The 13,682-nt window shown below is 37.4% G+C and overlaps 1 protein-coding gene across 6 annotated transcripts in view; it reads left to right on the plus strand.

Moving 5' to 3' along the window:
* YEATS4 (YEATS domain containing 4) overlaps positions 1-13,682 on the plus strand; it is a 55,613-nt gene that overhangs the window by 18,913 nt on the left and 23,018 nt on the right. For 4 of the 6 annotated variants that reach the window (XR_012420447.1, XM_005571509.5, XM_074007389.1 and 1 more), the window contains one exon: positions 3,994-4,652. The exons of 1 other annotated variant lie outside the window; for it this stretch is intronic. Coding sequence is in view for 4 of the 5 variants with exons in the window: in XM_005571509.5 (XP_005571566.1) it covers positions 3,994-4,163 (170 nt within the window). In the remaining variant the exon portion in view is untranslated. Of the gene's footprint in view, positions 1-2,898; positions 2,940-3,993; positions 4,653-13,682 lie in introns of those variants that run through there. One more of the 6 variants, XM_074007386.1, reaches the window with a different exon arrangement.

Here is a 13,682-nt window from a genome sequence, read left to right on the forward strand (position 1 = left end):
CCTGCATTTTAAACCCCAAATCTGTCCGCTTAATTAATAAGTTGTAAAAAGCCTGATAGTCTGTCTCCTAACCAGTAATTTGAACTGACTTTGTAAAAGTAGTAATTCTTTGGATTTGTTTTCTCGAAATTGAGACTTCATTGGGAAATTAAAAACAGAAACTTTTCTTTTTTTGTGTAAGCATTTAACACATAGGAAGCAGAACACTGGAACAAGCTAAAAGAAGTTTTAAAATGTTTTCCCCCAGGATCTCATTGCTAACTAACTCATGTCTTCTTCCAAACATCTAGTGCCCTTCGCAGTCTTACAAGTTGTCAAAAATAAAAGTATCATGAATCAAACAACATGAATCTATGTTACATCTACAGTGAATGCCGTCCTTCTGACAATTGAGTTAATCAGGTCTCCCTGGCTAGTTTTAAAACTACCACTTATAGCTATACAGGACTCCTTGTTTTTATGCTGCTTCCTGGGCCTGTATGCCCACTTCATTTACCTAACTCCTTTCTCATTGTTTAAAATTTAGTTTAGATGTTACTACTGCCAAGCAGCCCCCCTTCATAAAACTCACCCTTTCTACTTGATTTGAATCCAATCTACTCTTGTTGTTCCCTATGATTACCTCATGACATTAGTGCATTTTTTTCTTACCTGTTTCCTGCCTCTGTAGCCCAGCATCTAACAAAGTGCATATCATTCAGTGTGTTTTTTAAATTGATGTGGGGAGAGAGGGTACAGGGGAATACAAATTTCTGCATAGTAAAAAGCACTGGGAACAAACTCTAAAGACTGACAAGCCATAGAAAATGTACTCATGTCACACATGACTAGTTTCTTAACATACTGTAGTCCCCCTTTATCTGGAGAGGACACGTTCCAAGAACCCCAGTGGATCCCTGAAACTGCAGATAGTACCAAGCCCTATATACTGTTTTTTCCTGTACATATATACCTATGATAAAGTTTAATTTATAAATTAGGCACAATAAAAGATTAACAATGATAATTAATAAAATAGAATTGTAACAATGAACTCTAATAACAGTTATGTAAATGTGTGCTCTTCCCCCACCCCACCCCCCAAAAAATCTTATTCTACTGTACTCACCTGTTTTCAGACCGCTGTTGACAGTGGGTAACTGTAAGCATGGAAAATGAAACCATGGATGAGGGGGGACTACTGTATAAAGCTGTATATAGCTCTTATGAATCAATAAGAAAGGCCAATAACCCAATAGGAAAATGAGCAAAGGGAAAACAGATCATTTGTAGAAAGGGAGAAATGTCTCAAACATTATAAAAAAGATGAGTCAGCCCCAGTAGTAATAAGATGAATGCAAATTAAGACTACACTGAAATACTGTTTTTAACCTTTCAGGTTAGGTAAGACCAAAAAGTTGATGCAGTAGGGAAACAGACACAATGCTGATGGGATTATAAATTGGTAGATCCTTTTGAGTTGCTTAACATTATTCCAGAATTACAAGTACATATATATTCTTTTCTAGGAATTTATCCTACAAATATACTAAAATGATTATTCACAGCATACACATTATTGCATTTTTTGTAAAAGAAAAAATGGAGATACTCTGAATGTACATCAATAGGGGGCAGACTAAATGAATTGTGTATATCCATTCAATTAGGTCCTCTGTAGTCATTAAAAAGAATAAGACAGCTCTGTGTTATAGGATGAGCTTCCACATATAATGTTAAGTGAAACAGCAAGGTGCAAAACAGTGTGTATAGAATGATACCACTTGTGTTGGGAAGAAGAAGAAACTGCACTTGGGTATATGCTTTGTATATCAGCAGACTATTTCTGGGAAGATATCAGAGAACCCAACAGTGATTATTTCTGGGAAGATATCAGAGAACCCAACAGTGATCATCTCTGGGAAGAAGCACTGATTGATCGTGGCAGGCTGGGGAACAAGTGTAGTAGAAGGGCATATTTTTTCACTATCTACTGTTTTTAACCTTTTAATTTGTAATTTTGTATGTACTACCTATGTATAAATACAATCTTTAAAAGAATGAAAAGAATTACGAAGTAAAATATGAATTGTTTTGGCAGTCACTAAAAGCAAGTCGCTAGCAATGAGCAAAATAAGGAGAGAACTCATTAATATTTATTGCATGTTTTTTATGTGTTAGATGCTTTACATATAATTACTTCGTAATGTAATCCTTGTAAATCCTCTGAGAAATACCTAGTTTTAACTGTATCATATAGACAAAGAGATTGATGGAGCCTTAGAAATGTCAGTATTCAGCTAATAAGGGAGCAAGGGTTTATTTGAACTCAGGTCTTTTCTGATTCCATAGTTGGGTTTTTTCCCACCAAAATATAAGTATACTTTAATAGCGAGCAGCAGCAGTTACCAAAAATGTCCACAAGATGGAAATGTTAGACACAAGAAGATATTTTTCTTTGTAAAACATCATGCTACATATCCAAGTGGCATATTTAAATAGATGTGTCCTGTTTTGCAGTAATGTTTCTTTAGTACTTTGTCCTGGATAGTTTCAAATATCATTTAATGTTTCTCTGTTCTCATAACAATAGTTGATAGGGCTTTTTCTGTACCAGGCAGTATTCTGGGTACTTTGCATAAATTAATTCATTAAGTCTTCTTAACAGGTTGGGTGTGGTGGCTCACACATGTAATCCCAGCTGCTTAGGAGGCTGAGGTGGGAGGATCACTTGAACCCAGGAGTCAGAGTTTGCAGTGAGCCAAGATCACACCACTGCACTCCAGCCTGGGTGACAGAGTAAGATCCTGTCTCAAAAATTTTCTCAACAAATAATATTATGAAGTATTTGCCATTATCATTTCTGTTTCATAAGTGAGGAACATAGGTGAAGTAGCTTACAGTGTCACAACTCGTAAGTTGCAGAGCTGGGATTCAGCTTTTAGCAGTTATTCCTACCTCTTTGAAAAAAAAAAGGTATTTGCTTGTTTTGATAGTGTGATTTTGTTTATAAAAGTCTCACCTGGGCCAGGTGCAGTGGCTCACGCCTGTAACCCCGCACTTTGGAAGGCCAAGGAGGGTGGATTGCCTGAACTCAGGAGTTCGCAATCAGCCTGGGCAACATGGTAAAACCCCTTCTCTACTGAAATACAAAAAATTAGCCGGGCGTGGCAGCATGTACCTGTAGTCCCAACTACTCGGGAGGCTGAGGCAGGAGAATTGCTTGAACCTTAGAGGCAGAGGTTGCAGTGAGCCGAGATTGTGCCACTGCACTCCAGCCTGGGCGACAGAGTGAGACTCCATCTCAAAAAAAAAAAAATAAAAATAAAGTTTCACCTGTATATAAATTTAAGAATACGTGTAGTTAGCACTTCTCTCCTCCCCCCCGGCCACCTCCTTTAAGACAGACTCTCACTCTATCGCCCAGACTGGAGTGCACTAGCAACATCTTAGCTCACTGCAACCTCTGCCTCCCAAGTTCAAGTGATTCTCATGCCTCAGCCACCAGAGTAGCTGGGATTACAGGTGTGCACCACCACGCCCTGCTAATTTTGTATTTTTGGTAAAGACAAGATTTTGCCATGTTGGCCAGATTGGTTTCGAACTCCTGGCCTCAAGTGATCCACCTGCCTTAGCCTCCCAAGGTACTAAGATTACAGGCATAAGCCACTGCACCCAGTCACCTCTTATTAGCTGATATATCTTGGGTTTGTGTGCCCCCTTATTTCAATCTTAGTATGTGTATGGAAAAAAGGACATTATGTCTTAAAATTTTAACTGTGAGTTGGTGATCAGAATTTCATTTTTAGTTGTAGTAAACATCTTAGATCCTCTCTTGGGAATTCAGACATTCTTCCCCTACCCCAACCTACACCCATGTTTAATGTTGTAATTCTTAAGTTATCCATATTTCATTATGGAAACATTGTCGCCAGGAAATGCCATATTTATTACCCTATCATATATCTTAAACATGTGAGAAAAATACTTTAGTAAAATATTTGTTTTCTTTAGTTGCAGAGCTTGAAGTGAAAACCAGAGAAAAATTAGAAGCTGCTAAGAAAAAAACAAGCTTTGAGATTGCAGAGCTTAAGGAGAGATTAAAAGCAAGTCGTGAAACTATAAATTGTTTAAAAAATGAAATCAGAAAACTTGAAGAAGATGACCAAGCAAAAGACATATAAACAGTTCTCATGAGAACTTGGTAGTAAGCTAAACTGAAAATAAGGTGGGCTTCACTGGAGAAATGGACTTACTGCAAATGCTATGACGTTTCTTAGAGGAACTTCATATATAGCTGTTGACCATGAATTTCTCAGCAATAGGAATTTGTACTATTTAAGCAATCTTTAATGGAAAGTACATGTGTAAGAATGGATGCATATACATTTTTACCATTTTACCAACCCATTTTAAGGAAATTCTATGATATTAAGCGCAATTTTAAAAAATGTTTATTGTAGTATATGTATAGCTTATTACCCTTTTGACAGGCATCAGCATTTCATTATAAAGTATTACTTGTACAAATTTTGTACTTCTCTAGTAGTTAGAATTAGTGATAAACTTAATGTATATATTTAATTTCTTCAAGTTCTTACCTGCCCCCACCCTATCTTTTTTCTATATGATGTGTCCAGTAAGTAGTCAATAAATGTAGTTTATTGATCCTATTTCTCCCTCCTGATCTGTTTCTTCCTCTTTGAAGACTTTCTGGAACACCCTCAATACAATTAAAGTATCTTTATAGTATTGTGATCTCACATCTCTTATTGGCACTCATTGTCGCATATAGAAGCTCTTTGATGGTAAAGATTATATCGTAAGTTTTGTTCTGCCTATCACAGTGTCATTATTCTTCACATACAAATGTATTAATTCTTAGGGGCCAGGCACGGTGGCTCACGCCTGTAGTACCAGCACTTTGGGAATCCAAGGTGGGCAGATCACCTGAGGTCAGGAGTTCGAGACCAGCCTGGCCAACATGGTAAAACCCCATCTCTACTAAAAATACAAAAATTAGCCGGGCATGGTGGTACATGCCTGTAATCCCAACTACTTGGGAGGCTGAGGCAGGAGAATTGCTTGAACTCAGGAGGCAGAGGTTGCAATGAGCCGAGATCACGCCACTGCACTCCAGCCTGGGTAGCAGAATGAGACTTCATCTCAAACAAACAAACAAAAAAAGTTAAATATTTCATAGAGACATATGGGAAGCAGCTACAGCTGTGCATTAGCTTCATGCACTACTCCCACCCTCTCCTCTTTAGCCTCTTCTGTTCAAATCCACACAGCAAGTCCTCTACTTTTGGACTCATCTAATTTAACATTCATTAATACCTAATCTTTAAAGGTATGTTGGCTGAACCATCTTGGCAACCTAGGAACAAAAATACTTTCTTATCTGTCTGCCCTGATGGATTGGTTACTTTTTACTTTGTGGCTTTATTTTTTAAAGTTGTGACTTTTACAATTATTATGGAGGATGTACAAAGGCCTCTGTGGTCTGAAATTTCGGCCAGAGCCCTCTGAGGCTTGGTACTGGTACTTTTAATTGTGCCAAGCATCATTCATTTTTCTCTGCACCTTTTATCCCCATGCCTACCTACCAGGCTCATCATGCTAAGATTCCCCACACTACAGCATAGGACCTGGGGATAGATCAGGAAAATGACATGAGGGAAAGCCCCATTCTACTTGAGGCGTTGGCACAGGCAATCATTATTCTAGTTAGCCCCCCAAGAATGTATTGGTTCATAAAACTAAAGTCCATGTAGGTAGGTCTGACTTTATGCATATGCATACAAGGGTTCAAAATATGTGCTCATGGCTCAGTCTTACTCTACTGGCTCTTATTTCTTTGTTGGCTTTAATCTTGGTGGAATTTCACTGTGACATTGCAAAGAACTCCTATAACTCAACAAAAATTTTTTTAATGGGCAAAGGATTTGAACAGATTTCTTGAAGGAAGGTATCGAAATGGTCAATAAGCATATGAGGAGATGCTCAGCATCATTCATCATTAGGAAAATGTGAATTTATAACCACAATGAGATACCACCTCACATCCACCATTGTGGCTATAATTTTAAACAAAATACCCAAAAAAGTTGGGTGAGGATATGGAAAAATTGGAACCCTCATATATTGCTGTTGAGAATGTAAAATGGTTCAGCCACTTTGGGAAACAACTTGGCAGTTCTTCAAAAAGTTAAGCATAGTTATCCAATGACACAACAATTCCACTCCTGGATATGTACCCAAGAGAAATGAAAACATTCACACAAAAACTTGTACATCAATGTTCATAGCATCATATATGACTGCCAAAAAGGAGACAATTCAAAATGTCCATCAACTAATGAATGCATTTTTTAAATGTGGTATCTCCATATGATAGATTTTCCCATTCTTTTATAAGTAGAAAGAATATTTATTTCCCAAGGGATAATTTATTCATCTAGACAATAAGAAGAATTAAAGAAACTCAGCTAATTAGGCCGCTCACTTCTTTAAAGAAGATCAAAGTATTAGTCTCGTTTTTTCTAACCAATGTAGGTGGTTGGTGCTGTTATTCATATTTTACAGATAGGAGATTAAGGAACTATAGCTTGGTGTTGAGTCAACCAGCAGTGACTCAGATGAGTAATCTGCTATGGGCTTTTCTGTCTCATTAATACTTAATTCTTATGTTCAAAGTGTTAGCATTTTTAATCGTCTGTTGCTCATGACTAAATACTTCTCAAACCTCCTTCCTTTAACTAATTGGAGTAACTTAATACTATATCAAATATGAACATCAGGTAGCATAAATGCAAAACACTGCAGATAAAAATCTTGCTAGCCTTTAATAACATGTAAGAAAATTCTAGTGTTAATTCTATTGGATGGAATGCTAAAGCATAGATATTTGAAATCTCTTTACAAAACATTTCAGGTACCTGTTCCTTAGCATTACCACTAATGTCTTCAGTTTTGTTTTGTTTTGTTTTTTAATAATAATAGATTTCAAGCTCTTGAGATCGAAACCAAGGAAAATGACTGGGCATGGTGGCTCACACCTGTAGTCCCAACACTTTGTGGGGCTAAGGATCTCTTGAGGCCAGGAGTTTGAAACCAGCCTAGGTCACATGGTGAGACCTGGTCTCTACAAAAAAAAAAAAAAAAAAAAAAAAACCACACACACAAAAAAACAGAAAAGTTGGCCAGGTATGGTGGCATCCACCTGTAGTCCCAGCTGCTCAGGAGGCTGAGGCAGGAGGATTGCTTGAGCCCAAGAGTTTTTGAGACTGCAGTGAGCTATGCGTGGGCCACTCACTGCATTGCAGCCTGGTGACAGAGCAAGACCTTGTCTCTTAGAAGAACAAAGAAAGAAAATGAGATCATACAAGTACCAGCTAGGAAAAAAAAATGAGTAAATTGCTTCCCCTCAACCCAGTCCCTGCCAACAATTGATAAAGAAATGAAAAAAAAAAAAAAAAGTAAATATTATTTTATTGGAGTTGGAAAGTACAATGCAAAACCCAGATATCATAAAGTTTTGGATCTCAAATTTGAATGAGTTTAGGAATCTCCTGAGAGTTGCTAAATCTGGGGAAAGGGGATGGTAGGGGGAATAGGAAATACAGATGAAACAAGATTGACCGTTGCTAATTATTAAAGCTTGATAATAGGTACATGGGAATTTATATTATTTTCTGTACTCTTATGTATGCTTGAGATTTTTCATAAACAGGGTTTTAAATAATGTCAGAGAAAACCATGTTTTCTCCCTGAAGTCAACTGATGAAGAATAAGTCAATCTTATCTTGATCTTACTGGATCAGCACACTGTCTCACAAGATAACAGTAGCTTCCAATTGCATGGTTAGCATGTTTACTTGTATGTTTTATTTTAATAATTCTAGCAAATTCTTCAGTGCTGATCATTGAATGTAGTAGAAGTTTGGAAGAATGGATGGGAGAGAGGAAAAAATAAAGGGGGCAGTTAGGGAAGGAGAAAGAAAACCCCTTAGGGAGCTTCTTAATAGTTTAGAGTACAATAGTAAAGACATTTGATTAGGTCTAGAACAGAGCTCAGGAATTTGCATTTGTACAAGGCATCCAGGTGATTTGAGAAACGGCATAGTGGCACAACTGCACAAGTTGTATTACATGAAATGCAACACTTCTAGATGGAGACAAAAAATAAAAATAGCCTAAAGGAAAACTGGGACATATATGTGTCTAAAGCTTTAAGACTAAAAGAATTATTATAAATCATTAAGGAAAACGAACCACTGGCAAAAGCAAAAGACTTGAACAGGTAGTTCACTAAAGAGGATACAAAAATAACCAATTTTATGCTTCATCTCACTAAATCTTAAGAATATACAAATTTAAATAGCAAGTATTTCTCATTCATGTAGGATGAGATAAATGGTGCAGATAAATTAATAACAGAGAAGACACCACTGATGATACCAACAGAGAGAACAGAAACAGGCCATCTGGAAGATGGAGATAGTTTTTGTTTGTTTGTTTGAGTCTGAGTCTCACTCTGTTGCCCAAGCTGGAGCACGGCAGCCTTGACCTTTCTGGCTCAGGTGATCCTCAGACTAGAGGCCTGCACCACCATGCCCAGCTAATTTTTGTATATTTTGTAGAATTTCACCATATTATTGCCCAGGCTAGTCTTGAACTCCTGGGCTCAAGCAGTCAGCCCAAGTGCTGCGATTACAGGCATGGGCCACCATGCCTAGCCTGAGATAGAGTATCATTTTTTATCTGAAATTCAAATTTAACTAAACATACTCTATTTTTATTTGCTAACTCTACTTTTTAAATTCTAGACTTAAAAAAGCAAAGCAAAACAAAAAAAGACAGTGATAGCAAGAGAGTGAGGAAACAGCTACCCTCATACAATGATGGTATTATAAATTAGTTCAGTGTTTTTGGAGGATAATTTAGGAATATCTGCTAAAAGACTCTGAGTCAATAGTTTCACTTTTAAAATTCACATTTGTTTACTTTTCTTTATTGAAAGCAAGTAGAGTTTTAGGAATATGTTATTTATTTTCACAGAAGGAAGAAGGGAAAAGGAAAAAAAATAAGAAAAAAGAATGTATTACTTATAACATTTATCCAAATATGCAAGATATGCACAAGAATTTTCACTACAGCATTATTTACAATGAAAAAATAGAAAAAAATTGGAAGCAAGGCAAATGTCTGTCAATAGAAGCTGTATAAATTATGATATATCATGATACAATGGAATCCTCTGTGGTTGTCAAAATGAATAAAGCAGATCAATGCACTTTGTTGGTAGGGGAGGGAAGGCAGTTTGAAAAACAGTGTTTATAATTCAATGTTTGTACGTAATATGTTAGTAAGCAAATAAAAGTAACTTGGAGGAATGAATCATCACCAATCCTAACAGGAAGAATTATAGGGACTGTAACTATCTTCATTATGTGTCTAAATATTTAGCTTTTAAAAAAATAAGAATGCATTTCCTTTGAGTGAAAGAGAATAAAAGTAGTTTAAAAATTAAATGAAAAGGAAAAACAGATGTCTTGATTATCGGAACATTGCCTCCTATGATGAAGTATCATATAACAGTTCAAAGAAATTAAACATGACCTGTAAATGATGTAAGGGACCAGGGCCAGGACTCCTTCAGGAACTTTATTGAAGGGACTTATGGGTAAAGTCCTTGCTCTTCAGTGCATTGTCCAGTGAACTGGGATAAATAACATTATGATCCTAATGTAAAAATAAGCAGTTAAACGTATGGGTTTCATCTGTATCCTGCCCCAGTCTGGACTCTCTGATCTGGCTTTTAAATTATTCTTAGTTATTTTTACTTAAGATAAATTTTAACCAATTGACCACCTAGATTTCAGTAGCCTTATGTAATGTGCCTCATGTCAGTCCCCAACTCTAGGTAGTCTTCCCCAGTCTCCACCCTAGCTGTTTACTTTTCTCACTTTCACTGGCTATCCTGAGTTAACTGTTCTCTACTCTCAACAAGGCTTCATTGCTCTTTAGTAATTCCTTAGTCTACCCTTAGTAAATTCTTCATTGTTGCTGTCTGAAAATTTCCAGTCTACTGAATCACTAGTCTGCTTATTCACTAAATGAATAGAGTCATAAAGCTGGGAGCTAATCATCTAACTTAATTCCCTCATTTGATAAGGGAGTAAAGTCATGAAGAAATTAAATGACTTTCAGAGTCACACAATCTGTTGGGACCAGAGATTCAATTTTAATTCAGCATTTCCTGACTGAACAGTCATGGTACAGCTCCCCCAAAGCTTAGAGAAGAGTGTGCAAACTGGAAATCAACTGGGAAACAAACTTTCCAAGAAAGAAGGAATCTGTAAGCTGAGGTTTACTGTTACTGAGGTAGTCAAATTCCTATTACTAAAATTTTGGCTCATTCTCCCACCAGTTAATCTGGTTAAATCATGTTCTCAAAATTAATGAGAATTGTCACTCCTATTTGGTTTAATTACATGCATGAATTGAAACCACGAATCTATTTACTCTTATTCTGCACATCAGCAGATGATCTCAGTTCTTACATCATTGAGATCACTGATGCTATTCAAATTGATTCTGTAAACTTCCATCCATACAAAGTTTCTCTTTGTTCTCACCAAATCCTGCTTTCTTTCATCTCCCTAAATGTTCTCCCCATCTGTAATTTTAATTCCAATTTATACTATGTACTACTGCAAGTTTATAATTAGGGGAAAATAAACTTTCCTGAGCCTCAGTTTGTTGTGGTAAACATACTACCTACCTCACGGAATTCTGTTTAAGAGTAAATGACATAGCACATGTAAAAGCATGTTGAATGGTAAGAATAAAGAGGATAATAATGCTGGCCATCTGCTAAAATCCTTGATGAAATACTAACACACCAAATCCAGCAACATAAAAAGGATAAAAAGTCCCATTAGCAAGTGGGATTTATCTCAGGAATGCAAGGTTGGTTTGGCATATACAAATCAATAAGTACACATATACTATAATGAGCTGAATTGTGTCCCTCTTCCAATTCACATGTTGAGCCCTAACCCCTAGTACCTCAGACTGTGACTGTTTTTGAAGATAGTGTCAAAGAAGTAATTATAATCATTAGGTTGGGCCCTAATCCAATACGACTGGTGATATAGTTAGGCTGTGTCCCCACCCAAATCTCATTTTGAATTGTAGCTCCCATAATTCCCACTTGTTGTGAGAGTGACCCAGTGGAGGTAACTGAATCATGGGGGCTGGTTTCTCCTGTGCTGTTCTCATGATAGTGAATAAGTCTCATGAGATCTGATGGTTTTATAAAGGGTAGTTTCCCTGCACACGCTCTCTTGCCTGCCACCATGTAAGACATGCCTTTGCTCATCTTTCACCTTCCACCATGAGGCCTCCTCAGCCATGTGGAACTGTGAGTCCATTAAATCTCTTTTTCTTTATAAATTATCCAATCTTGGTATGTCTCTATTAGCAGCATGAAAATTGACTAGTGTCCTTATAAGAGGAGACTAAGACACAGACACTCATGGAAGGAAGACTATGTGAAGACACAGGGAGGAGACAACCATCTACAAGCCAAGGAGAGAGGCCTCAGGAAACTAATCCTGCCCACAACTTGATCTCAGACTTATAACCTCCAGAACTGTGGGAAAATAAATACCAAATACCCATATGTGATAGTTTGTTATGGCAGCCTTAATGAACTAACATATACACTATATTAATAGAACAAAGGACAGAAAATACACATGATCATGTCAATAAATGCAGACAAATCATTTGACAGAATCCAATACCCCTTTATGATTAAAAAAACACTAAACAAATTAGTAATATAAGAGAACTTCCTCAGTGGGAAGCATCATATATAGTGGTTAAAGACTGGATTCTTTCCCCATAAGATCAGGAAAAAGATAAGGATGTTCACTCTTTCCACATCTATTCAACATTGTGTGGGAGGTTCTAGCCAGAGCAATTTGGCAAGCAAAAGGAATAAAAGTCATCCAGATTAGAAAGGAAGAAGTAAAGTGATCTCTATTTGGAGATGACATAATCTTGTACAAAGAAAACCCTAAGGAATACACACACCAAAAAAAAAAACCTAATAGAGGTAATAAATGGATGCAGTAAAGTTGCAGGATGAATGATTATATACAAAAATCAATTATTTCCATACTCCAGCAATGAACAATCTGAAAATAAAAATTAAAAAAACAATTTCATTTATAATAACATCTAAAACAATAAAATACTTAGGAATATAACACCTAAAGTACACTCAACCAAATAAAAAAATAGACAAATTGACCGGACACAGTGGCTCAAACCTGTAATCCCAGCACTTTGGGAGACAGGGTGGGTGTATTGTTTGAGCCCAGGAGTTCGAGACCAGCCTGGGCAACATGGCAAAATCCTGTCTCTACTAAAACAATACAAAAATTAACTGGGCATGGTGGTGTGCACCTGTAGTCCCAGCTACTTGGGAGGCTGAGTTGGGAGGATCACTTGAGCCCAGTAGATGGAGGTTGCAGCAAGTCAGGATCATGCCACTGCACTCCAACCTGGGCAACAGAACAAGACCCTGTCTCAAAAAAAAAAAGACAAATTGATCTTCATCATTAAAAACTTTTGTGCTTTGGCCAGATGCGGTGGCTCACGCCTGTAATCCCAGCACTTTGAGAGGCCGAGGTGGGTGGATCATGAGGTCAGGAGATGGAGAGCATCCTGGCTAACACGGTGAAACCCTGTCTCTACTAAAAATACAAAAAAAATTAGCCGAGAGTGGCGGTGTGCGCCTATGGTCACAGCTACTCATGAGGCTGAGGCAGGAGAATTGTTTAAACCCGGTAGGCGCAGGTTGCAACGAGCCAAGATCGCACCACTGCACTCCAGCCTGGGCAACAGAGCGAGACTCTGTCTCAAAAAAAAAAAAAAAAAATTGACAAAAAATTTGAATATACATTTCTCCAAACAAGATATTCAAATGGCCAATAAAAATATAAAAAGATGCTTAATATCATTTGGAAATACAAATCAAAATGATGATAACACTTTACATCCACTAGAATGGCTGCAATAAAACAGACAGACAATAATAAGTGCTGATTAGGATGTGGAGAAATTGAAACTCTCATATATTTTTGGTAAAAATGTAAAAAGACGCAGCTGATGTAGAAAAAGTTTCAGAGTTCCTTAAAATGTTAAACATAGGCCAGGCGCGGTGGCTCAAGCCTGTAATCCCAGCACTTTGGGAGGCCGAGAAGGGCAGATCACGAGGTCAGGAGATCGAGACCATCCTGGCTAACATGGTGAAACCCCGTCTCTACTAAAAAATATAAAAAACTAGCCGGGCGAGGTGGCGGGCGCCTATAGTCCCAGCTACTCAGGAGGCTGAGGCAGGAGAATGGCGTAAACCCAGGAGGCGGAGCTTGCAGTGAGCTGAGATCCGGCCACTGCACTCCAGCCTGGGCAACAGAGCGAAACTCCATCTCAAAAAAAAAAAAAAAAAAAAAAAATAGAGTTACCATATGACCTCAAAATTCTTCTAGATATATACCCAGGAGAATTGAAAACATGTCCACACAAAAACTTGTGCATGAATATTTATAGCAGCATAATTCAGAATAGCCAAAATTGGAAACAATCCCAATGTCCATCAACTGATGAATGAATAAATCGAATGT

The sequence above is a fragment of the Macaca fascicularis genome, chromosome 11 (assembly GCF_037993035.2).
Source record: "Macaca fascicularis isolate 582-1 chromosome 11, T2T-MFA8v1.1".
NCBI lineage: Eukaryota > Metazoa > Chordata > Mammalia > Primates > Cercopithecidae > Macaca > Macaca fascicularis.